This window comes from Plecotus auritus, assembly GCF_963455305.1.
Source record: "Plecotus auritus genome assembly, chromosome: X".
NCBI classification, from domain to species: domain Eukaryota; kingdom Metazoa; phylum Chordata; class Mammalia; order Chiroptera; family Vespertilionidae; genus Plecotus; species Plecotus auritus.
Window position 1 is genome coordinate 3,764,043 of NC_137784.1, and position 27,829 is coordinate 3,791,871.

The window sequence follows — 27,829 nt, forward strand, 5'->3', positions numbered from 1 at the left end:
CCTCCTACTGGGGATGTGCCCACAATCAAGGTACATGCCCTTGACCGGAATCGAACCCGGGACCTTTCAGTCCGCAGGCTGACGCTCTATCCACTGAGCCAAACCGGTTTTGGCGACAATGTATTTTAAATGGCACTCCCAAAGAACAGCATGCCCTACAGGGACTTCCCATGGCAGCTTCAGACTGTAAGGTAAATAACCACGCCCATGGAGCTGTGTCCTCTGTCCTGCATGACGTTTGGGACATGTTCTGGCATTACACCCACTGCTTGCTGTCTTTTATTGCATGGAATTTATCACTTGGGAAAAATCTTTAAGCAGCCCCCCAAACAAATCAATATTAAGCAACAGTAAAATGAAGAATAATTGCCTCAAATTTGGAAAAAAAACCCACACAAACATGTTCTGAAATGCTTTGCTTTTCTTTAATGAAAATTATTAGAATTTGAGCAATTTAGAAATCATCATTCAAGGGTTTGGGGGCATGGAATGGCCATGCTCTGTCTTGTTTATAGCTGTTTTTTCCGTAATAGGGTGAAATGAACCCACTTTTTACAATATTTTCTATGCCTACTGTCCACCCTACAAAGACAACCTCACTGGCAGAGCTTACCTGGATAAAGATCAGTTCCACCTTCAGCAGCTCTTTTATCGCCTACCACTCCCTTGTCAGAAAATAAACGTTTGGTATTAACTCCTATCACTCATCTTCTAGAACACTCCTTTGGAAAACTGTTATTTCCTAAAATCACTTAGGGCTATATAACTCTCAACAGCACTGGAAAAATGACTCTTCCCCTGAGCCTCAAGAATCAAAGATTAAGGCCGCAGTAAAGTTTTACTAGGGCGGAGTAAGCAAAGTGGAGGAAGCAAACTGAGATATAGCTGTCCTCACGTTCATGGGGGGATGAATTCATCCTCCTCTTGCATTTCTCCTAACCTCACACACATCTGTGACCTTTCGTCAAAGAGCAGAATAATAATCACAGCACTAAAGATAATAACTTATCACTGTTTGTCGAAGGGTTCTGGAGTACTAGACATTCTACTCAACCCTTTAGAAGCACGATCTATGTATTCCGCACATAAACCACGAGAGGCAGGTATTAGGACCAGTTTTATAATTTGCAAACTCGGGTTTAGAGATGTTCAGAAGACTTCTCAAAAGCAGCTTAGCTGAGGCAGAGACAACACTCAAACTGAGATCTGTGGGAACAGAGTGTGGCATCTCAGAGGGAAGATGGGGGAGGGTGGGTGGGTGCGAGGTAACCAACCAAAGACCTTGTCTGCATCTATAGCATGTATGCATAACCCATGGACACAGACAACAGGGTGCTGCAGGCCTGGGGTGGGAGAGGGGGGGGCTAGAGGAGGTCAACGGGGGAAAAGAGGGGACATATGTAATACTTGCAACAATAAAGAATTCTTTTTTTTAAACTGAAAACGGAACTCCCATTTGACCCAGTGATCCCACTCCTAGGAATATATCCTAGGAAACTAGAAACACCAATCAGAAAGGATATATGCACCCCTATGTTCATAGCAGCACAATTTACAATAGCTAAGATTTGGAAACAGCCTAGGTGCTCGTCAGCAGATGACTGGATCAGAAAACTATGGTACATCTACACAATGGAATGCTATGCTGCCATAAAGAAGAAGGAATTCTTACCATTTGTAGGCACCTGGATGGAATTAGAGAACATTATGCTGAGTGAAATAAGCCAGTCAATGAAAGAAAAATACCACATGATCCCACTCATTTGGGGATAATGAAAAACATTATAAACTGATGAACAAAAAGATAGATACAGAGGCAGTAAAGCATCAAACAGACTGTCAAATTACAGTGGTAAGGTTAGGGAGAGGTGGGGGAAATAAGAGATCAACTGAAGGACTTATATGCATGCATATAAGAGTAACCAACGATGCAAAACATTGGGGGGTGAGGGCATGTATGGGAGTGGGGTGGGGGGGCAATGGTAAGATATGTACACATATAATACCTTAATAAAAATTTGAACAAAAAAAAAAAGGAAAAAAAAAGAATTATTTTTTTAAAAAGATGTTGAAAAATGCCAAAAATAAATCTTAGAGGCTGTAAATTGCCTCTAACCCAATATGATTCAGAAAAACTAACTGCCATGAGGGTTACTGCACAAAACCTCAGAGAAACGTTCATCTCAACCAGTTTCCAGTATCTTCTAAAACTTATAAGTCGCCCTGACCGGTTTGGCTCAGTGGATAGAGCGTCAGCCTGTGGACGGAAGGGTCCCAGGTTCGATTCCAGTCAAGGGCATGTACCTTGGTTGCGGGCACATCCCCAGGTGGGGGTGTGCAGGAGGCAGCTGATGGATGTTTCTCTCTTATCGATGTTTCTAACTCTCTATCCCTCTCCCTTCCTCTCTGTAAAAAAAAAATCAATAAAATATATTTTAAAAAAATAAAACTTATAAGTCAATGACCATGAATGTCATAGAAATAGGCAAGGAGGGATAGGCAAGGAGGGGGGGGGAGAGCATGATATAAGCAAAAACGATGAAAATGACCTACTGGTATTATGCATGTTATAATTAGTATGGGTAGGCCTTATACAGTATAATCACTATTATTTATGTGGTCAGATGGAGTATTAGACTACTTTAATCCCCTGTCCCCTCTAGCAGGTCCCCCTCTACGCTGCTATTATCTGTTATGTCTTTGTCTATAATGTCATTCTCCAATGCCCCTTCAGTAAACTCAGTTCAATGATGGCTGCAGGAAGAGGGGCATCATGGGGGGGGCAGCATAAAGTGGGGGATCCCAGAGATGAATAAAAGACGCTTCTCTTGGGAGACAAATTAATATTGTTTCACCATCTCTAGTGTCTCCCCATCCTGAGAGAGCACTGACAACGCAATTTTATCCTTGTAAATATGACCGTAATTTTTTTTTCAGAAGAGGAAGCACTTTTATCAAATGTGTTGCTTAGGCACACATGGAAGAGATGAAATCACCACCTCTGAAAAGTACAGGTAACTACCGAATACAGATAAAGCAATCTCCAAGGAAAATGACCAGATTCAGTGGCTTTTGGACCTCCCAAGAAACGTATTTTTGTGACTGCGTTTTGGAGGAAGGGCTACACAAACAGTTCATAAGAGCCAAATACATAACTCTCCACATTCATTGTGAGGAGAGTTCATGTCTAGAATGTTGGTCTTACCCCAGGGTCACTTCCAAGGACTCCTAGGAGGCATCTTTAGCTGTCAGATATAGCATTGTTCAAATTTGCTCAGACTTACTGAAAAGAAGTCTCAATAAAATGTCCCCTCCTCGGTCATCAGCATAAAGATGAAGAATTAGAGATTTACGATTGATTTCTTCCCTGCATCAAAAGAAAACCAGGTCCCGTTTTCCTTAGCAGAATGGATTTTTTTCCCCTTCTCGCTTTGGTATTCTGATCCCGTCGTCATAGTTTCTGATTTTCCAGCTGAAAAATCTCTGGGGCAGAAATACTATTGATTGGTTTATAACTTTAGAATGGAGCCATTGTGATGATCATTATCTTAAATTTGCTAAGTGTCTGCAAAATGACGGCCTCTCATAAGAACAAAGATAATGAAAATTGTCCAGACTAAGAGGATCTGCACTAAGATACTTGTCTTAACGGACATAAAGGTATTTATTTAACTTCTACCCAAACTGCCTATGTAACAGACACTGCCTGGAGCAGGAAGACCGCATTCAGCAGAGCACTCACTAAAGGCTGGTGTATTTGTGATCTAAGCATAATAAACTGTGAGGCCTCAACCAGGGATTGGCAAACTATGGCCCGCGGGCCAAATCAGCCAGCCACCTGGTTTTATCATTTCATTGGCACACAGCCACACCCATTTGTTTATTCAGTGGTCGGCAAACTCATCAGTCAACAGAGCCAAATAGCAACAGGACGACTGAAATTTCTTTGGAGAGCCACATTTTTTTAAACTTAAACTTCTTCTAACGCCACTTCTTCAACATAGACTCGCCCAGGCCGTGGTATTTTAGGGAAGAGCCACACTCAAGGGGCCAAAGAGCCGCATGTGGCTCACAAGCCGCAGTTTGCCGACCACGGGTTTATGTATTGTCTACAGCTGCTTTAATGCCAGGGCAGACTTGAACAGTTCCAGCAGAAACCTTGGGGCCTGCAAAGCCGACAATCACCCGAGGATACTTTCCCACTGATTTTTAGAAAGAGTGGGAGAGAGAGGGAGAGACAGAGAGAAACATCGATGTGAGAGAGACACAATGATTGGGTGCTTCCTGCACTCGCCCCAACCAGGGCCCTGGCCGGGGAGGAGCCTGCCAGGCAACCGAGATGCATGCCCTTGACCGGAATCCAACCTGGGACCCTTCGGTCCTCAGGCTGATGCTCTATCCACTGAGCCACACCGGCGAGGGCAAGCCAACAATTTTTAGTAGTACATAGCTCTTGTACAACGTTGGTGAGCTCTTGCCTTTATGAATGAATCTGGGTCTCAGTTTCCCCATTTGTAACTGAGAGGTTGGGTAAGATTCAAGTTTTCAACCAAGTCTGAAGACCGGAATCCCTTGGGGAGTTTTGGGGAAATCCCAGGGCCTGAGCTTCGGCACCCCAGAGGATCCTGTTCCACTGGGCCCGGCCCCTGCTCAGGTGATCTGTGTGCAGTCAGGGCGAGAACCACGGGACTAGACAATGACAGAGGTCCTTCCAGTTCAGAGCTTTCACAACGTGAACCTCCTGTAAAACACACAGTATCTGCCTGCAGAAACACACACCGAGGTTATGCCGAAAGCACTCTGGCCTCAGCACTGAAGACTCACATTTGATTTATGCCATTTCAAGTCTTCAACTTCAGGCGTTTAGAATCTACAGTTTTGCACAGATGACGTCGCAGAGCTATGTAAACATAAACAGTTCCGTTGGAAGACAGATTTAAAACAGACTAAGAGACTTAATGAGGAACTTTTGATCTATGGAAATGATTCACTTTGAATATTTCACAATTAAACCCATTATACGTCAGATCTAAGCCATTTGGGCGAACATCTCAGCTGCCAGCCTGTTCTCTGCAGACTTCCCACTCGGTAGAAAGCCTCCGGCTGTCTCATACAGACAGCTACACCTGCAAGGTAGACCTGAACATGAGCTGCGATCACTAGGAAATCTGGGGATAGCAGATAGCATCAACTGTACCTCAATCATGTTTTGGGAAAGGATTAAAGAATATTTCATAAGCCTTTGGAGGTTTGAATATTGCTGAACAGCCTGAAGGATGGCATGTGCGGGCCCAGGCTGCTCAAGACAGGCCAGGCGTCTGGGGGGGGGGGGGCGGGGGGGAAGAAGCCTGCCAGGCACAGAGCCTTGGGGTGCCTGCCAGCCTGCCACTCAGGGCAGCCACAGGTGGCGGGAGGGGGATTCTGCAAAGGCTGGGCTTTCTACCTCTCAAACTGGATTTGGCTTGGAGGTCACACAAGTCAATGCCCAAGAGTGAAGTCGAGCATTTCCCTTTGCGCTGCCAGCAAAAATGCTTTGGTTCAATTCAGCGTGTGTCAGCCGTGGTACCACTGACGTTTGAGGCAAAAGGCTTTTCTGCCCTGGAGGGTGGCCTGTGCCTTTAGGATGCCTGCAGCGTCCCTGGCCTTGACTCACTCGATGCCAGTATCAGCCCTCTTGACCCTCAGCTTGTGACAACAAGGCAATCGTGTATTGCTAAGTTGACTCTAAGGTCTTCATGAGTTCTCATCATCCGGCCTCAAAATGGAATTAAAGATACCTGCATTGGAACACAGAGAACAAGCTGTATACACAAGAAGTGTGCACGGGAACTGAAAATGGAACTCCCATTTGACCCAGTAATCCCACTCCTGGGAATATATCCTAAGAAACTAGAAACACCAATCAGAAAGGATACATGCACCCCTATGTTCATAGCAGCACATTCACCATAGCTGAGATTTGGAAACAGCCTAGGTGCCCGTCAGCAGATGACTGGATCAGAAAACTATGGTACATCTACACAATGGAATACTATGCTGCTATAAAAAAGAAGGAATTACTACCATTTGTAGGCACCTGGATGGAATTAGAGAACATTATGCTAAGTGAAATAAACCAGTCAATGAAAGAAAAATACCACATGATCACACTCATTTGGGGATAATGAAAAACAGTATAAACTGATGAACAAAAAGATAGATACAGAGGCAGTAAAGCATCAAACAGACTGTCAAATTACAGCGGGACGGTTAGGGAGAGGTGGGGGAAATAAGAGATCAACCGAAGGACTTGTATGCATGTATATAAGAGTAACCAACGGATGCAAAACATTGGGGGGTGAGGGCATGTATGGGAGTGGGGTGGGGGAGGGGCAATGGTAAGATATGTACACATATAATACCTTAATAAAAAAAAAAAAGAAGTGTGCATGGGGGGCGGGATCAGGGTGTATGTATGTGCATACAGTATTATTTTGTTCCGCCTCTGGGGAATGGCAAAGATTCCACCATCCCTGCCTGAACGAAATTTTTTAAAAAGTCAAATGGTCTTTTTCTGTAACCAGTGGGGAGCAATGTGAATGCAGAGACTCGAAAGGCAATGGTTTGCTTGCTTATGTGTTCAAAATCCCAGAGAATGGCTGGTGGGCTGCGGTTTTCCTTTTTCACCTGATGGACAGACTCTACTGAATAATAGAGGCTATAATCTGATTAAATTATTCCGAGCTGTTTCATCTGTTTCAACAACTATTTACTGCTGATAAAATACCTGGTTGTTTAAAAAAATGTTCCAGCCGAAACCAGTTTGGCTCAGTGGATAGAGCGTCGGCCTGCGGACTGAAGGGTCCCGGGTTCGATTCCGGTCAAGGGCATGTACCTTGGTTGCGGGCACACCCCCAGTGGGGCGTGTGCAGGAGGCAGCTGATCGATGTTTCTCTCTCATCGATGTTTCTAGCTCTCTATCCCTCTCCCTTCCTCTCTGTAAAATATCAATAAAATATATTAAAAAAAAATGTTCCAGTCACTGAAAACGAGTAATCAGATACAAAAGAACTATAAAATACACTCTCTGGGCCTGAGAAATGGACAAATGATTGGGGCAAGAAGGCTTGTGCCCAAAGACTGTTTGTAAAATCATATGGAACGGAATGGAATTATAAAGGAACGGTAAAAATGATATGGAATGCCCGAGATGAGAGAATTGTATGGAAAGCTATGCTAGGGGAGCTGCAGTGAGTGAAGAGTTGGTCCTTTCAAGAACAATCTGGTCCTGGCCGGCGTGGCTCAGTTAGTTGGAGCATTGTCCCATGCACTGAGGAACAGCCTGGAGTTAATAGAGGAAGGGATGGAAGGATTGAGAAGGGAGGTGGTTCCCTTTGATTTATATAAACTTTGGATTGTCTGACTTCTGAGAAGAACCTATGTTGTCTTTATAGTTGCAGAAAAGGCTTCACATTTGGAATGAAGAGGGGAAGAGATGGAAGCCCTCAGGGGATAAAAGAGTAATGGGAGAAGACCCACTATCTTTTGTCCAGGGCTTCCCAAGGGTCAAGCATCGCAGGCTTGGGTCCTAAATTATTACCTCTGTGACAGCAGTGAGGAAATGGGGCTTAGAGAAGTTAGTTTTGTTTTTCCCTCCACCTAAATCCACACAACCCTAAAATGGCAAGGCCAGGGTGCAAGCTGAAATCAGCCTCCAAACCCGCCTCAGAACTGCTGAATCAGAAACTGCATTTTCACAAGACCCCTGAGTGGTTCCTGTCTGCATTGGTGTTTGAGACATTCTGGTCTAAGAAACTCATTTATCTGGCAACATAGAACCTACACCTGAAACCTAGATGATCATGTCCACCAATGTCACCCCAATAAATTTAATTAAAATAAATAAATAAACTCATTTAAACTTACAATTCTCACTGATAAGCAATCCTAGACAGAAGGATGGGTAACAGACCAAAAAGCTGTGTTATTGCCTAACACGTGGTGACCGTTTTTATTTGTATCCATGCTTTGCCAAAAAAATAACTAAATATGAATAAGAACTCATTTAGGTCTCTTAAGAGATTTGAAATGTTTAACTCATTGACCAAGACTCTAAATTTTCATTTTTAACCAGGGCCAATAAATAATCGCATTTCAAGTGATGAAATCACTTTAGGGATCATCAGAGATTCATTCATTCCTTCATTTAACATTACTGTGAGTAAATAAAAATTACTCCACATGGATTCCCATACTTCAACTCTGTATTTTCACTTCTTTGTTTGCATTAGAACCGAAAACAGTTTATCTTCAATCGTAATCACCACTTTAAAGGAAACTTCTTTGCTCAGTCCAGGGAGCCCTTGTGTCCAAAGCTAAATACGAAAATATTTTGTCTCTCCATCACCCAAGCTCTTTTTACTTCTTGCTCATTTTTTTTAAAATATATTTTATTGATATTTTACAGAGAGGAAGGGAGAGGGATAGAGAGCTAGAAACATTGATGAGAGAGAAACATCGATCAGCTGCCTCCTGCACACCTCCTACTGGGGATGTGCCCGCAACCAAGGTACATGCCCTTGACTAGAATCGAACCCGGGACCCTTCAGTCCGCAGGCTGATGCTCTATCCACTGAGCCACACCGGTTTCGGCCTTGCTAATTTTTTGAAGTGTGGCACGTTTGCATCACAGTTCCTTCCACCTTAATCATAGGTGATGATTGGTTCGGGGCATGATGGGGTCCCCGATCTGAGCTCCCAAGCTTCACTGTCTGTGACCACAGTTAAGCTACTTAATTTCCTGTGGCCTCATGTTCGGCATGGTTAAGAGGTTCCTATTGACTGCGCTTCTCCCACCCACTAGATGTTGGGCTAGACACTTGGACCTATATATTATCTCATTGAATCCTCCCAAGATCCTTAATGAGCAGGTATTATCATTCTCATATTTTGCAGGGGATACACGGTTGTTCCAAGGATCAAATAATACTTGAAAGTGCTTTGCAAACTGTCAATCGGGAGCTTTACAAATGCTAGTTATTACTCTTGGTAATAGCTGGTTCCTGGTGCTGAATCCACAAATACCCCTGAACCACACCTCAAAACAACTGAAAGCGGCATCTTGAAAGATAACTCCTCCTTCCTCTGCTACCACCAGCCCTGGCCTGCAAGACTCTTCTAGAAGTATGGAGCAGCGTGACAACCTTGCCTAAAATGTTCGCAGATGAATTTCCAGAATAAAAGAGAAACTGGAACCATTCTACTTAAAGAGTTGAACATTATAAATGGGTAAGACCATTGTCTGCTGGGACCATCTAGCCAGGGGTGGGCAAACTTTTTGACTCGAGGGCCACCATGGGTTCTTCAACTGGACCGGAGGGCCGGAACAAAAGCATGGATGGAGTGTTTGTGTGAACTAATATAAATTCAAAGTAAAGGAGCGGAGGGGAGAGCAAGAGAACTGGATAGAACAGCCGGATCTGGCCCGCGGGCCGTAGTTTGCCCACGGCTGATCTAGACCTTGATTCAGCAACCCAGGGGCAAGAGAAGCATCTCCCTCCAAGCTTCTTTTTTTTTTAATATATTTTATTGATTTTTTACAGAGAGGAAGAGAGTCAGAAACATCGATGAGAGAGAAACATCGATCAGCTGCCTCCTGCACACCCCCTACTGGGGATGTGCCCACAACCAAGGTACATGCCCTTGACCGGAATCGAACCCGGGACCCTTCAGTCCGCAGGCCGACGCTCTATCCACTGAGCCAAACCAGTTTCGGCTCCCTCCAAGCTTCTTTGGTGGCGTTTGTACGAGTTCCCTCTGCCTCCTACATCTCTCAGAAGCTACAGGTCATAGCAAGCATAAGGCTGAAAGCCTGCTCCTTTCACTCCTCTGAGCCTTCAACCTGACGACACCCAACTCAGAGCGACTGAGCTCTGGACAGCCTGAACATAGCTCTGCGACGTCATCTGTGCAAAACTGTAGGTTCTAAACGCCTGAAGTTGAAGACTTGGAATGGCATAAGTCAAATGTGAGACTTCAGTGCTGAGGCCAGAGTGCTTTCGGCATAACCTCGGTGTGTGTTTCTGCAGGCAGATACTGTGTGTTTTACAGGAGGTTCACGTTGTGAAATCCTGAACTGGAAGGACCTCTGTCATTGTCTAGTCCAGTGGTTCTCGCCCTGACTGCACACACATCACCTGGAATAGGTCTCGGGAAATAAACCTCTCTGATCAGGCCAGGCTATTCATCCTAACACCTAAGTTTGTAAAAATTCCCTAACAGATAAAGCACGCCCACCAGCCGGCTTGGCAACACCATGGCACTTCCTCCAGGTGCCGCTCACAACATCTTCCCAGACATGGGTCCTTCCAGAGTGGAAAGGCCATGAATTGCTTCTGCGCCTGGATATTTACCGGACTTATTAGCCCTGTTCAGGAAGGAAGCAGAGCCCTCCGAGGAAAGCACGTGAGGAGAGCGGACAGTCCAGCCCAGGAACAGTAGGGCTTTAATAAGGAAGGGTCCGGCCAGATGTTATGATGGATGGGAACCCCCCTACTGTCCCTTACCTGCCACTCCAGAGGCGTGCACAGGGCCAATGGCACTGTTTGTCCTCTGAACGCTGCTTTTCACTGCAATCAGTTTTCACGTCAGCTTTGGGAATCAGGCGATTTACACCTAAGTCAGCAATTTTTACTATTACTCATTTTTAAAACTATCTCATGGATTGTGTTCCACGAACCGCTTTCATAGCCCGTTCTTCTTGTCACAAGTTATAACTAAGTCTAGACCATGGAAGCAATGACTTATCTTTGTTATTCATTTCTGCATTCCCAGAGTTCACCCAGGGCTTATCTCATTAGCTGCACACAAATATTCCTTGGGGGAATCAATAAGGGTTCTTTCCTCTTTTTTGTTAGGGAGGGTTTGATAAGGCAGATGGGGGGCAATTGTTGATTTATAAAGGCACAAAGGGGATAGAAGCTTTCATGCTTTCCTTATTGTTTCGGTAATGAGAACCTACCAGGGGTGGGCAAACTTTTTGACTCGAGGGCCACCATGGGTTCTTAAACTGGACCGGAGGGCCGGAACAAAAGCATGGATGGAGTGTTTGTGTGAACTAATATAAATTCAAAGTAAAGGAGCGGAGGGGAGAGCAAGAGAACCGGGTAGAACAGCCGGATCCGGCCCACGGGCCGTAGTTTGCCCACGGCTGAGTCTATCCCAATGTGAATAAAAACCATTATTTTCCTGATTTCTCCCTCAATAAGCAGTAAAGGAGGTAGAAGGGAGGAGACAGATGATAATGCTGCTGTTCTATGCATTCTGTCCCAACGGGCACAGAAAAGGGTATGGAGAACAAATCACCCCAGGCCACTACAAAGCGGGGCGGGGGGGGGGGGGGGACGGGGGGGGGAGGAGCTCCTTCACCTCAGAGCTGTCCTCCTCCCCTAGTCCTAACCAGTCCTGAACCCCCTCCTTTCCTTCTTCCTATTCTGCAGAAGACAGCTGCTGACACAGCCCGAGGCCAGCTTGGACCATTCTTCACTTACACCACAAAGAAAGCTGACCATCTGAGCTTGCGATTGGTCCAGTCTGCCTGTGCATCATGTCACCTATATTTGTCACATCTGTCTATGTGTCTGAATGGGACAGTCATGGCATAAACCCAAATGCCAGCTTCTCGCTCCTCCAGCACCACCTATGGCACTGATGCCATCAGATGAACCAAGAACACAAAAGACTAGCTCATCCTCCATGAACTTCAAAATGGTGCTCGTTTTTAAAGCCATTTCTTCAGTCCACCACTCACGGCTTCTTAAAAGTCCATTTTACTACTTAGCTTGGTTAAGAAAGAAGGGCAAATCAAAGTTTCCACCCAATTATAATTCCCCTGAGGGTTGTTCAAAGTTTCCCATGTCAGTCAGAAACACCAATTGACCACATAACCAGTGAGTATTTTATGATACTGTCAGGATATTCATGATTGGATCATACGAATTAAGTCTTTATTGTAACAGTAAATGCCCAGATATAATAACACCTTGCGTTCATGGAACACTTACTATGAGCCAATCACCATGCTAGACACTTTACAAGCATTTTCCTTTTCGATGAGAAATATACAATGTCTTTTCCTCTGTCAGCTTAAAAGCTATCCTAATAGGCATTGAAACACCTTCAGTATTATACCCAAAAGTCAAAAACATAAATTGAATACGTTTGAATTGAATTTTGTAAATGCAGTTCTATCAGATTTTTCCAGAATGGTTATGTCACATACTGAAATAAATCAAATCTTGAGCCACATCCGCTTTCTCAGGCCACTCACATCCTCTTTATCATTTACCTCGCCAGTGTAGAAAAATGTACCATTCCTGCAAAGGATAACCTAATTTATGCTTTGGCAATGACATAGGATGAAAGACTTTTGGATATCTCAGCCTTAAAAAAGAAAATATTTAGTTCATGTAATTTCAGCAAGTTGTACTGGCTTTAACTTTGTAACTGGTCAAAATAGAGTGTGTTCTTTCAAAACTTTTCAACTTAAGTTCAAATACCATGCACAGATATGCCTCACCTATGTTTACTCACTTTATATATTTAAACGAAATTAAAAGTTATGTGTACATTAAGACATTCCGGCCCTAACCGGTTTGGCTCAGTGGGTAGAGCATCGGCCTGTGGACTGAAGGGTCCCAGGTTCGATTCCGGTCAAGGGCATGTACCTTGGTTGCGGGCACATCCCTAGTGCGGGGTGTGCAGGAGGCAGCTGATCGATGTTTCTCTCTCATCGATGTTTCTAGCTCTCTATCCCTCTCCCTTCCTCTCTGTGAAAAATCAATAAAATATATTTTTTAAAAAAAGACATTCCGGGGGGAAATACCCTAGGAAGGAAAGTAGTGAGCACATTGAAGCTGCAATTACGATTCATTTGTTTTCATATGAGCATCTCCTTTCCTCTGTGGTGTCCCCAAGGTCATCTGAGTCTATCTACACTGCGTGGACAGATGATGATGATCTCTGAACGCATAATCATCTGGCCACTCCGTGTCTATTCTATAGAATAAAAGGCTAATATGCAAATTGTCCCCTCGACCAGGAGTTTGACCAGCAGGCAGGCCAGCCAACCACCCATGTCCCCTCCCCCTTGCCAGGCTGGCCGGACCCACCCGTGCACAAATTCATGCACTGGGCCTCTCTCTCTCTCTCTCTCTCTCTCTCTCTCTCTCTCTCTCTCTATATATATATATATATATATATATATACTGTATATATTGTATATACTGTATATACCAGGGGTGGGCAAACTTTTTGACTCGAGGGCCACAATGGGTTCTTAAACTGGACCGGAGGGCCAGAACAAAAGCATGGATGGAGTGTTTGTGTGAACTAATATAAATTCAAAGTAAAGGAGTGGAGGGGAGAGCAAGAGAACCCTCTGCTCTTTCGGCTCCGCGGGCCGGATAGAACAGCCGAACGGGCCGGATCCGGCCCGCGGGCCGTAGTTTGCCCACGGCTGGTATATACACTGAGTGGCCAGATTATTATGCGTTCAGAGATCATCATAATCTGGCCACTCAGTGTATATGTCCTTAGATCCTGGCATGAGATCTCTACACTGGCTCAACTATAGAAAACATCGGCATGGGATATAAGGCATTTCTTGGTTTTTGGTGGCTCTGAAGACATAATCCTATAGCCACGATGGTGGCCTAGAGCCAAGCCAGGGTGTGTTTAAAATCACATAAGATCACTGGATTTAGTCTCAAAACCTCAAAAGAAGCATCAGAAAGGACTGGATCGCTCCAAAGGCAATGGTGTCCGGGCTGGCACGGTTGGTTGCAACAGGAAGTAGCCAAAGAGACACAGAGCAAACTGGGCAGCAGAGGAACTGTGTTCCAGTCCTAGTTCAAAGTCATCTCACTGCTGATTTGGGGGCCCCCTCTTTACCACTCTCAGCCTCGATTTCCTCATCTGCGGAGCAGGGATGGAACAACATGAGCTCCAAGGTTGTTTCTGGCTCGACATGTCACTTAGGTGTGTAGCAGGCATCCGGAGGGTGGAACAGCAAGCATCCTCCTTACAGCGACTCCAAAAGCCAGAAAAAAGAGCACACTCCGCCGGCAGTGTGTCTGCACTCGGGAAGCAGGGGCGGAACTGCATGGATGCCTGGAGCCAGCGGCCCATCAGCAGTGACACCTCCTATTTCTTTTCAGTCTTCATGGGCAAGACATTGAATCGCACACCCTCGGGCCTGTTTCTGCTGACAGTGGGGAGGGTTTTGACCTGTGACACTACTTCACTTTGCCAGTTAAAAGAGAGAACACCTAGAGAAATGTGAACGTCTTTTCCCATCCTATTTCTTCTGTGCGTGCAGTGATCCTAATCTTTCCTATAGCTGCACCTGACCTTCAGCATATATACACCAGCCTCTCTCAAAAACAAAGTTATTTCAGTGCCACCCGATTAGAGAGGAGGACAAATGCCCCAAACCCTTAACCTGGCATGCCAAGACTTTCAAAATCTTCTCCCAGCATGCCTCTTCCAACATGCTCTCTCCTGGCCCCTCCATCAGCACCCTGTGCTCTCGCCAGCATTGTCTAGAAACCCTAAACGGTCTTGCAGATTCCTGCCAACAGGTCTCTGCTGGCCTCACTCCTGAAGAATGCCTCACTCTTCTTTGATGCATGATCCACCCGTCTGTCATGGCAGCTAAACCCCACCACCCTGGAGCAAGGTTTCTTGTCTACTCAGAACCAGAATCATCTTTTCTTCCCCTGAATCCCGAAACGCTCCCAGCCCATCGATTCTGCACGTCCCTCAGCAAGTGTTTATTCCTTGCTGTGCCTCTGCCCTTTGCCAGGTGCTTTGGAAACAAAACTACAAAACACATTAAAGCAACAACACGAATCCTTATCTCACACTCAGACAATACAAGCAGTGGTGAAAAAAAATAATTGGCAGGTGGCCTCCCTCCAAAGTCCACATCTTAACCATCACACGGTACCCGCTGGTCGCTAACAAAAATGGTCTTGCTCGAACGCATAGTGCAGGCTTCCTCTGTGACAGGCCCGATGCGGAGGGTACACGTGAACGATTTTATTTTGTTCTCCCAAGTTTCTATGCAGGTAAGTACGTTATTGGCCGTGTTTTACAGAAGAGTGTAACACAGCGGCATGCCCAAGAATTCCATTTGTTTCCACATCCACATGACTAAAAGGTACCTTCTGTCCTTGTCTGTGCATTTCTCCAGAACTCTCTGAGCTTATCAAAAATGATTCCAATAATAATAAGTCATCAGACAATAATACATTTCCTCTCCTCTGGAGAAGGAGGGGAGAGAGGGCTCATGAGAGGGAAAAGACAGGTGAGAAGGAGCGAGGAAGGATGTGGTCTTGAGCTTCCTGTAAAAAACATATCCCTGGAGATGTTTTCTTTTACTCTGTATATCATAAATAATTTTGTACCAAAGAAAGGAACTTAAGATATAGGTTGAACGTGTTTTACAAATACTTGGAAACAATATATTCTTCCCTTTTTGAAGATCTATTTTTATTGTTTTCAGAGAGGAAGGGAGAGGGAGATAGAAACATCAATCATGAGAATCATGGATCAGCTGCCTCCTGGATGCCCCCTACTGGGGATCGAGCCTGCAACCCGGGTATGTGACCTGACCTGGAATCGAACCCTGATCTCCTGGTTCATCGGTCGATGCCCAACCATCTGGCCGGGCTGGAAACAATATTTTTATCATATGGGAACTTTACAAAACATACAGTGCAGATGAGAGAATTGTTCTTGTGAAATGAGCACAAGCAGATCTGCATTGTGAAGGGGCCAGCTGGAACTGGTGAGACCCCACATAAACCAAAGCACTTTAGGAGACATAGTCCAATGGCATCATGTGGCGAAACATACTAAGGTATATCTATCTACATTTTAGATGAATATCTAACCTGGAATTACTGTGAACTAGTTTGAAAAACATATATAGGATTACATGAAGGAATGTAAAATATGATAAAAGTGAAAAAGAATGACTAATACCAGAGAATGTATAGAATCTAGTAATTCAATACTGTTTCTTAATAAAAGGCTTGGGAATGGTAGGTGTAATGGTCTAAGGGTCCCTTTTCTGGGAAGCCTTTCTCCATCTGTCAGGTCTGGAGTTGGTGCCCTTGCTTTGAGTATGGTGTGCCTACCTCCACCACCAACAGAGAAAAGATTTACCTATTTATTTACCTATTGCTATTCTGTACTAGACTATAAGCTCCACGAAGGAGGGGAACTGTGTCGGCTCCTATTGCCTTCACTTATTAAGCATACTAGAGGCCCAGTGCATGGATTCGTGCACTGGTGGGGTCCCTCGGGCTGGCCTGTGGGGACTGGGCCGAAACCGGCTCTCCAACATCCCCCAAGGAGTCCCAGATTGCGAGACCCCTCCTGCAGGCCCAGCCCCCAGGACCTGGACGTCCACCGGCTCCCTCCTCCCTCCTCTCTGGGTCTGGGGTGCGGGTGAAGCAGATTCGGGGCCCATAGTGCCCCAGCAGCAACCTAACCCGCGGCCAATTCCGCAAGGAATCGGGCTCCCTCCTCTACTGGTCAGAGCATCTGCCCCCTGGTGGTCATTGCGCGTCATAGCTACTGGGCGAATGGTCGGACGGTTGCTTAGGCTTTTATATATATAGATATTAACTTTTTCATGATCTCAAAAAAAACTATATGCCAGATGTGGTTGTTGGGAGGATAAATGAAATAATAGGTACAATGGGACTACCAAGTGTCCATCATATATCAGCATGAAACAAATGTGAATTCTACAATTATTTGAGAGAGCTTTATCCAAATTCACACCATTAAATTTAAGCCAACAAAATCCAACATAGCCCAAAATAATGGTTCCCATCCAACTGGATAAAATATAACGTCTGGCTGCGCTCTTATTTAGAGATTATCTTACAGATGCTCTGTCCAATATCTGAATGAATCTGCAATGTCATTATGAATTTAATTTAAACTCTCATGTAGGGTTAACAGTTGACGATTAATGAAGCAGCTGACAAGTATTTATTGAGAATTACCTACAAGACCCTGTGTTCAGTCTTAGGTGAGTGATGAGAGTATGAGCCAAAAGTCTCTGCCTAACTTGAGGTGATGAAATCCTTGAAAGAGATCGAACATGTGCTCCGTTAACTAGATAACTGAGTGCACGCTGGAGTCAGTGACTGTCACAGGTTAAATTGTGGCTCCCCCCAAACTCACTTGTTGAAGTCCTAACCCCTCATACTTCAGAATGTGACCTTATTTAGGAAAAGTCCATTGCAGATATAATTATTAAGAGGTCATATTAGAGTAGAGTAGGCCCTTAATCCAATATGACTGGTGTCCTTATAAAAAGGGAAAATTTGGACACAAAGACAAGCACACAGGGAGAATGCCAGGTGATGAGACACAGGGAGATGACAGCCTCCTACAGCCGATGGAGAAAAGTCTGGAACACATCCTTCCCTTACAGTCCTCAGAAGGAATCAACCCTGCCGACACCTTGATTTTGGACTTCCGGCCTACAGAACTGTGAGACAATCCATTTCTGTCATTTAGGCCGCCTAGTGTGTGGTCCTTGTTATTGCAGCCCTGGCTCATTAATACCCTGATAAACACTAAATTCTTCTCCCAGACGAGAATCTCTCAGCCTGGGCCCTATTGATAAATGGGGCCAGATAATTTCTACGTGGTGGCGACCCAACCTGCACATTGTAAGAGGTAGCAGCGTCCCTGGCTTCCGGCCACTACCTGCACCGCGCACACACCTTTCACTGGAACCTGCACTCTACATACCTCCTGCTATTGTCAAAGAACAAACGAGTTACAGAATTCTGGGGAAAACTCGAAAAAAACAGTCTAGCTCAGTATCCACTTACAAATTTCCCAATTGCAAATAAAGCACAAGACTTTCAAAAGCATAGAAACTTCCAATCTGTACGTGAAACCCAACAGGGAAATCGCAAGTCTTCACCTCCAGGGGAGAAGGCTGCATGGGAAAGCTGAGCTTTCATTGGAGCCTCTGTCAAACGGTTACAGCATTCCAGTGGGGTGACCCGCTGCAGCACGCATCGTGCAAAGCCACTCCCGCAGCCAACTTTTCTAGTCAGAATATCAAGACAATAGTTGAGAACTTCAGCATCATCTACCTTGAAGTGGGGCTCTGCTGAAATTGAAGGGCACGGAAAGGTCAACTTCTCTCAGTTTGTGTATTTTTATAGGTGTAACCAGAGAAAAGAAACAAGAGCTCCGACGTGGTATGCTGGAACAGAAGAAAAGGAATTACTGCGTTGTAATTCCTTAAAAACTCTGGAATGCACGATATTAAATCTTCTTATATGTTATGTGGTTCACAAACCAAACTTTTAATCCAAGTTTGCAGGACTGACAGCCTTCTCAAAGTGCAATTAAAATGATGGAAAAAGGTCCACCTTATGAGATGCTCCATTTCAGAGGCTGTTTCATTTGGAAGGGAGACTTTTCTCTTTTTAATCTTAGGATAGAGCTCAGGAAAGGCTGGTTTAACGTTCTCTCTGCTTCAATACTTTATGAGTGCTTTCCAGTGCAGTCTCTGAAAGCATTCGATTACTGACATGATGCTATTTCAGATGATGTGAAAGATTTTATTTGCATGAATTCTACATGTTGGAATTTTTATGGGTTTTTTTTCTTTTATGCCTAGAAAAAAATTGTGATGTACAAAAATGTATGCCAATTCCGTATATAAATAGATGTATACTGAGACCTAATATGAGTAAAAAGTCCCCAAAAGTTTAGTGCTGTTACAAGAAATGATCATTCTTCATAATCATAGCAGAATTCCCCTCTTCAAATAATGGAATTTATTAACAGAAAGACAAAAACCATTTCAAACCGGGGACACCTAAATCCTTATATATCTGAAATCAGCAAAGCAGATCTATCATCTAATCAATGAAAGCATCCTCTAATTTCTCTATACTTTCTCTTTGTTTTTAAATCCTCACCAGAGGGCTTTTTTAAATTGATTTTTGAGAGAGAGAGAAAGGAACAGGAGAGAAACATCGATGTGAGAGAGAAACATCAATCAGTTTCCCCCCAGACACACCCCGACTATGTGGAGCGAACCCGAAACCTAGGTATGTGAGTTTACCAGGAATCAAACCTGTAACCTTTTGGCGTATGGGATGATGCTCCAAAGACGCATTTACTTTTCCAGATCGAAGTAACAATGAACAAAAATACACTTCCTTGGTTTGGGGCTTTTTTGGATGCTGTTACGTTCAACAATAAAGATTTTTAAAAGTCAATGTTTATATTGTACTGAGGTTTTTAAAAAGCAAGGAAGTACTTGTGTTCATAAATATGTGCTAACTAAAATACCATAGACACCCAAATGTCATCTATGCTTATGATTCTTCTATTCTCACGTAAGTGGCATGTTTTAGAACAAACATGCTATGTTAGCATGTTATTTGTTTAAACGCTTATAAGCTCATGTTGAGAAATGGCTGTAAATAACTGCTCGTAAGTATATTTTGTTGAGCAGCCGTACATGTGTGTTGGTGCACGGGGTGCTGTTTACATGCATATTTTTCTATAATTAGAAGATCATATATACTACATCGTTAATTGTCAGGCGCTCCGGGTGACAGTATCAACAACCGTTAAGCCACCAGCTTGATTAGACAAGTGTGCGGGGCTCATCATTGAAGAGTTTCCTTTTCATCACATAAAGGGATGGAGCATGACAGTATCGCCTCATAAACTTGGAGATGTTATATACACAAGCAATGACTCCTCTGTGACAGCTCCCCAGAGGAAACCCTGACTTCCAGGTTTAAATAGCAAATTCGGAGTTGTCGACTAGCGAGCATCACCGTGGCCTTTTAACAAACGATCATTAAAAGGCAGTGTGGCCGAAACCGGTTTGGCTCCGTGGATAGAGCGTCAGCCTGCGGACTGAAAGGTCCCAGGTTCGATTCCGGTCAAGGGCACGTACCTTGGTTGCGGGCACATCCCCAGTAGGAGGTGTGCAGGAGGCAGCTGATCGATGTTTCTCTCTCATCGATGTTTCTAACTCTCTATCCCTCTCCTTTCCTCTCTGTAAAATATCAATAAAAATATATAAAAAAAAAAGGCAGTGTGGATCCAATCCAAGGGACATTTTTTTATCATCGTAAACATTTTGTCCCCAGTCAAATAGGGGGCTGGTGGAGATCATCTTGGTTTCTCCAATTTGACAGCCATACCCATCTCTGAGGAATTTGCTTTAGACGCACCATTCACACATGCATCGCCCTTGCTGTTATTAACTTGTGTCGTGTTTCTGAATGCTGCCATGCACTGCACTAGAAAACTAGTCCTATCTGTCTTCCCTTGTCTACATCACTAAGTCCTTGGGCTTAACTTCCCTCCAGGTTTAAAGATGGCTTTACAGTCGTCGTTGGACACTTGACGTGAGGCCCGCTGCCCAGGTGATTCTTCCGTTCCCCAAGCGACATTTGGAGTGGGGATTCACTGCAGCCTACCAACGCCCCTCATCATAACAAGACATAACCAAACCAAGTTACGGATGTGGTCTGTTCATGCCGGCATCAAAGAGTAAACTGCGAGGTCCCGGGCAACGCGCGGAGAAGTGACGGGAACCAGGTGTGGAAGGTGACGATGTGCTCGGGGTGGTGATGCTCTTGTGATCATGTGATTTTTTTGTTTTGTTTGCTCAACAGAACGGTGTGTGTTTCTCCCGAGAGGAAGGCCTTCAATATATATTTACTCAAAGCTCTTAATGTATGCTTCCTTTCCTTGTAATTGACGTCTTGTGAACCGAGATTAGCTGGTGAGCGCAGTGTCTCACTACAGGAGCGAACTCTCTGGGCTGAGGTTGCCATAATTAGACCCACCCCACGTCTGAAGCTGAAAAGACATCTGGAGGCTTGGCTGATTTCCTCCCTGGTGCATTCTAGCCATATTTAGAGAGAGGTTTTTTAATTTGACGTATAGTCATATTAATTATCATTCCCCGAGCTGCAGTTAAGTTAATAATTCCATGTTAAAAGGGAAGTTCAAACAGGCTCGCCCGTAACCTTGCCGAAGAAAAAGCCTGCACGGGAAGGAATTCTTTCGTGAAACCCGAGATGGTCAGAGCGCTCTAGTTCCCCAAGAAGCTGGATAGTATTTCCACCAGGAATAGGAGGTCACATGTCCCCTCAAACCCCACATTTGCTTCAGGCAGCCCTCCCTCTCGTCTTTTGTTTGGGTGGTAACTAGATACAGGTACGATGCGAGTGAAATTAGTTTTCCCTGATGAGTGAGGAAAATAAATGCCCCCAAAGTGCCCGAAGCCAGATTTTATCTGCCATTCCTTCTTGATCTCGCTCAAATCTCTCTCTGCCTCCCTCTCCCTCGGTCTCTCTGTCTGCCTCTCTCTCTCTCTCTCTCTCTCTCAACTGCACGGATTGAAAATGATCCAGATTTTTCGAATTCGCCTTCACCTTGACAACGCTAACATTACAAGGAGCAGTCAACTTTTACAAGATACCCTGATTGTGTAACATTTAGGCTGCCAGAAAGCATGCTAAAACAAATCAGATAACACAGGCGAAGAGAAAGCCTTCACCCGCCGCGCAGCTAGCAGTGAATACACTTTTTATTTCTATGACATTTGCTGGCAGAAAGGGGTTGGCTTAAGGCGGATCGGACTAACCTTCAATTTGTCATAGCGCTCACTCAAAGCTGCCACCTGATGATCTCGGTGCCGCCCAACCAGTTTACACAAGGCACAGATTAACTGGTCATCGGTCACACAGTACATATTCACCTTCTCATCCTCGTGCTCCAGGCACATCAGCCCCCGGATGTGCGAGTCCGGAATTGGCTCAATCAGACGATGGCCTGTGAAGGGCTTCTTGTTTGGGTGAGTGGCTTTCAGGCACTCATCACAGTAGGACACTTCGCAAGTGACACAGGTCTTCACAGCATCCTGGGCCGGATCCTGGTCACAGAACTGACAGAGGACTTTCTCGGCGGAGGTCATGGCGTTGGCGTCGAAGGCCCGCTCCCGGCGGGTCTCACTGGGGGAGTTGGGCCCGCTCACAGATGCTTTCTGGAACCGGTCGATGATGTTCTGCAGCGTGACGTTACGCTTCAGCCCGTCTAGACCTCGCTGGCTGAGCGTGATGACATGCCGGCAGGTGGGGCACTGGAAGGCGGTGATGGACTCCACGGACTCGTTGGTGGCGCAGTGGGACACCAGGATGCGGTGGGCGCAGTTGAAGCAGAGGCTGTGCGCGCAGGGCAGCAGGAGAGGGTCCTCAAAGAGCTCCAGACAAATAGGGCAGGTCAGCTCCGACTCCAGTGTTTCCATCTTCAGGCAAAGCTGTCCTGGGTCATCAGCAAATTCCAAGGAAGCTGATCAGCTATCTGGAAACACAACGTAAGGTCTGATTAGGCGCGAGGGGGTCAGCCACGGGGGGGTGCCGTCAGCTTTGAATGCATCTCATAATAATTCCAAACAGTTCATGGAAGGGTAAATGTGTGCACATTCTAAATAACTCTTTCTGTTCACTGGGGAAATGGGAAGGGGACAAACCCAAAGCCAGCATACCAGCTCACATCTTCTCCAAGTTTCAGTCATCGAAAGTAGCAATATAATTTGGCGGGGCGGCGGGGCAGCGGGGGGCGGGGGGGGGGGGAGAGGTGGGGGGAGTGATGGGCAATTTTGTTCTTTAAAAGGTCTTACGCCAAATTGGCAAGTGATTGAAACTGTAATTTTCATAATTTGTATCTCATCACAATAATCTGACTGTGTCACAGCCAAGTTTTAGCTTCCGCTGAAAATTAAAATGTAGAAACATTAATTAATGCCCTATAGAGCCTTTCATAACTTGGGATTTGTGAACTTCCACGTTCACGTATATGTGTTTTTAAGAACTCTGGAATACCAAACGACGCTTCAGGGAGTAGAAAGGCACTTATTGTGGCCATGGGCCTGGAATGTGTATGAAATCAAATGCACGCTTTCAGCAGAAATAACGCTTCAATCTGAGATGTCCGTTTTCAAACTGTCTTCCTGAGAAAAAAAAAACCACTGACTTCCACAAAGATGACTGTGACAGAGGGATGTTTGGGGCAGGGGGTTGTTACTCTCCTGAATAATTGCATTGTTTCATCCGGGCAATAGGGGTGGGTGGGCAGAGAAAAATATCTAAGGGCCGTTTTAGTGGCTGCGGTGAGCTGGGCTACCAAGGACAAGTAACACAGTAATTAATTCGAACCAGGATTTTAGTGGCTACAATATTCATTTGCTAGGTTGCAACCGTGGTAATGATCACAGTTCAGAAAGCAGCCGGAGGTAGTGGCATTACTCCGAAGAGGCTTCCAGGCTGTGAAGGGACCCTGCACAGCCCCCCACCCCCCACTCCCTGGCCTACAAACGCCCATCCAGGGCTCGGCTGGGCTGGCAGGAGGTCCAGGCGCACACCCGGAGGGAGCCCTGCCGGCCTGGCACGACCTGGGCCAGCTTTGCTGCTTGCTCCCCTCCAGGCCGCCCTCGGGTGGCCCAGATGCACCCCCTCTCCTTGCGCTTTTGGGAGCTCTCGGCTGCCTTCCCTTCACAAAGGGGCGGGGGAGGAGCCCACAGAGGCCCGGTTCATTAGGGGGAAGAGGCCGCCTGCTCATTAGCAGGCCTGGGAACCAAGCCCCTTTGAACCCTCTCCCTGTCGAGGCCATTAGCAGAGGTCTGCAGAGCGGCGGCCGGCACATGAGAGGCAGCCCGCGGCCGGCTGTGGGGGAACGGTGCGGGGCGCCCGTGGACTGAGGCTCAGATCACCCCCCGGGGGGAGGGGTGCTTGCTCGGGCTGATTTATGGGACGGCTTCAGGTCCAGAGCTACGCTCAGCGATTCTGAGGGGTCGGCCGAATTCTTTGTATTCACACCACCATTTAATTACAAAACGGATCCTTTGTATTCACACCCCCGCTTATTTACAGAACGCTCCGTTTCTCCAAAACCCTGACCCTTTCTGAAATCGCACCCCTCAGAACCAGGTGGTGCTTTGATTAAACGAATGCTCATCTCGCCACCAACGGAACGCGAACTGCTCATTAAAAGTGCAGAGTGTGTGCTGAGCTTGTTAAAAATTAAAGAGCTGGGGCTTCACAGAAGCCCGGTATCTTAAAAAAAAAACAAAAAAAACAAAACACAACCCTTTAGCCGTTCGCTAATATTAATTAACTACACAGGAGAGAACAAATGGGTTTGAAATATTAATGCTCGCTTGTCTTTGCCGCGGGAAGCCGGGGCTGCTGCTGGGAGAACCCGGCGCTCCTGCTCGGTCACAGCCAGCTCTTCCCACAGGTGGCTTGGAAGAGATGGCAAGGTTTTACCTACTAATCACTATTTTGGTTAACCATGGCAAACAGAATTCTCTCTCATTTCGTCTCTCTTCCCATCACGCGCATGTAAATTAAGGTGAAAACGGAGCCCTTTCAGCCAGCTTTGTTCGCAGGTGCAACAAGGACACCTACTCTGGATCTCAACGGAGGGCCGAGCACCGGTTCGGCCTGGAGCGGCACCATCGGAACTCGCAGAGGTGAGGCCACTGCTGACGCCCATGGAAATGCTGCCGTTGTATGCCATGGACACTTACCGAATGCCAGGCACTGGGCTGGCTCGAGAAGCCAGATCTGGCATCGTGGTCCTCCCACCTCCATGACCATGGGCCAAGCCAGTATCACCTCTTAGCCGGATCATCACAGTGCCTTCCTAAATGGTCTCCCGGCTTCTCTCACTCTTGCCTTCCCTCCCTAGCCTATCCTGTACTCAGAAGCCAGCAATCCTGTTCCAACATGACAAGGGATGCCTCTCCTCTGCGCCCCCGCCCCGGTGGGGGGGGGGGGGCTTCCCATCTCACTCAGAGAGAAAATGAGCAGAATGGAACCAGTCCTAGAACACACAGACTCAGACAGTGACCTCATTTCCTCCCACTCTGTCCCTTGTGCTGCGCTGGGCACATGGCCTCCTGTGATTCCTGAAACATGCCAAGCACGTCCTGTCTCCCCCTCGCGAGGTCTTGGAATGCACATGACTCTCGGCCCCCATGTCACCTTCTCTGTGAACCCGCATGAAGCCAATTCCCCTGCTGCCACCACAGCCACCCACCCACCGCTTGTGGCCAGCCTTCCCCCATCTGTTTGTTTTTCTCCGGAACATTGATCACTGACATATGTATTCGTTTGTTCACCACACCACCTCCGTCCCCTGCTGCACCACTAGAATATAAACTCTCCAGGAACGGAGGCCTTGCTTTGCTCTTTGGGGGATGTCCCACCAGTCCCTGAACAATGCCTTGCACATAGGAGGACCCAAAAATTCATTGACAGCCCTAACCGGTGTTGCTCAGTGGATAGAGCGTCAGCCTGCAGACTCAAGGGTCCCAGGTTCGATTCCGGTCAAGGGCATGTACCTTGGTTGCGGGCACATCCCCAGTAGGGAGTGTGCAGGAGGCAGCTGATCGATGTCTCTCTCTCATCGATGTTTCTAGCTTTCTACCCCTCTCCTTTCCTCTCTGTAAAATATCAATAAAATACGTTAAAAAAAAAAACAAGAAAAAAAACCTCATTGACTGAATTAATAAATTTACTGAAATTGGGGTTAAAACCAAAGGAATAAAACATAATCCACCGCCTTTAAGGCTCTCTCAATAGAGTAGAAGAGAGGGCAGCCAACTTTGCCTATAAAGGGCAAGACAGTAAACATTGTTGGCATCGCAGGCCACACAGTCCCCGTTACAACTGCTCAACTACCCTTGTAGCATGCAAAAAGGAGTCCAGACAATACGTGAACCAACGACCGTGGCCGTCCAGGAAAATCGTGTTTCTGAAACCAGGTAGCGAGCTGGACTTGGCCCAGGTGTTAGAACAGAGACAGGTACAGCCAGCCACAACAGAAATGAAAATCCATCTCCGAGAGGCAGGCGAAAATGCCGTGAGGGCAACGACAGCAAGCAGGGAGGAGGAAGGCTTGGACAAGAACGCACAAGTTTCAAGTGCTCTCAGGAAACGATACGCAATGGGGCTGCGCCCTGACATCATGGAAATGATGCGAGCTGACTGCTATGGGGCAATTCGTGGAAGGAGCATGGACCAACAGCTGCTCCGAACCGGATCTTGTTCTTTTATTGCTATCGCACTTGGCACGGTGCTCTGTGCAAGTGTCTACACTGTAAATGCTGGTTAAAGGTGTTAAGTGATGCCCTGACCGGTTTGGCTCAGTGGATAGAGCGTCGGCCTGCGGACTCAAGGGTCCCGGGTTCGATTCCGGTCAAGGGCATGTACCTTGGTTGCGGGCACATCCCCGGTAGTGGGTGTGCAGGAGGCAGCTGATCGATGTTTCTCTCTCATCGATGTTTCTAGCTCTCTGTCCCTCTCCCTTCCTCTCTGTAAAAAAGCAATAAAATATATTTTTTTTAAAAAAAGGTGTTAGTGATGACAAACTATCTAGATGCGAAGTGAGGTTCAGCCAATTTTCCCAATCTTTTGCCTGTACGCTGCCAAACGGAGGGGGATTTTTTACTTGACGTCAGAGTGGATGCCGTCTTTTTCTACTTTTATTCAGGTTTTACCACGGCAGACACGTCATTTTTGCTAAATTACTCAACAACATGTGACCAGTAAGCATGCCTGTCATCCCCCACCCTCCACCTTAAAAAATTAGCGTGGTGTATTTTCTAGTTTCCTTTAAAATGGTTTTTTTTTTGAGAAATGAAAATGCCATCCATTCTTTCACAAAATTATGGAAGTCCCTCTAGGCCAGTGGTCGGCAAACTCCTGAGTCACCAGAGCCAAATATCAACAGGACAACGATTGACATTTCTTTGGAGAGCCAAATGTTTTAAACTTAAACTTCTTCTAACGCCACTTCTTCAACATAGACTCGCCCAGGCCGTGGTATTTTGTGCAAGAGCCACACTCCAGGGGCCAAAGAGCCGCCTGTGGCTCGCGAGCCGCGGTTTGCCGACCACGGCTCTAGGTGCTTGGTGCTTAGTAACACCTGCCCCTGCCTCGGTGATCTTAGGGGAGCGAGAACAGGAACAGAGGGTTATGTAACCTAACAAAAGGCACAGGCCAGAGGCTGGGGGAGAAGAGGATGGGAAAGATTCCTGAAGGAGGCAACATGTGAAGTGGGTTTTAGAAGATGAACATGGCTTCACCAAGAAAATAGAGGTGGGTGTGGGGAGATTTTGTAGAAAATGTTCTATTTCCTTTTCTGAACTACCATAATTTAATTTCCAAGCCAAGAGTGAGTGAGGGGGGGGGAGGGAGAGAAAGAGAGAGAGAGACACACACACACACACAGAGAGAGAGAGGGGACTTCTTAACTGTCACTACAATGGAAGGAAATCACACTTGCATATCATTGTCAGGAAATTCTATAGACCAACATTTTTCTCAATGAGCTGATTGGTCCTCATTCGGAGGCGGATGTGGGTAATCGTGGGAACCGCTTGCAGCAAACTGGGAATGGCCACAATTCACAGCTCACACTTCTGCTTGTAGTCTAGAGCAGGGCACAGAACAGTGAGTGAAAGGAGAGAGCTGGCGGGGTGATCAGACGATCTAGATTCTAGAATGGCCTGCAGCTGGGCTGTTTATGAGCTTGCGTGTCCTGGGTGAGTGGCCACAATCCCTTCACTTCCTTCCAGCACTCACTCTCATCACATCCCTGAGCTAAGGCCTGCGTCCTGGGACACACTGAATGCCAGACACCTTTTCAAGAAAACTCTTACAGATTCTTTAATACACTTCTGAGGAAAGCGCTTCTTTAAAAC

The 27,829-nt window shown here is 46.0% G+C and overlaps 1 protein-coding gene across 2 annotated transcripts in view; it reads right to left on the minus strand.

Moving 5' to 3' along the window:
- Window positions 1–27,829, minus strand: part of MID1 (midline 1) — a 246,639-nt gene that overhangs the window by 99,797 nt on the left and 119,013 nt on the right. For both annotated transcript variants that reach the window (XM_080652560.1, XM_080652559.1), the window contains exon 2: window positions 21,707–22,422. In XM_080652560.1, coding sequence (XP_080508686.1) covers window positions 21,707–22,366 — 660 coding nt within the window. In that variant the 5' untranslated portion in view covers window positions 22,367–22,422. The remainder of the gene's footprint in view (window positions 1–21,706; window positions 22,423–27,829) is intronic.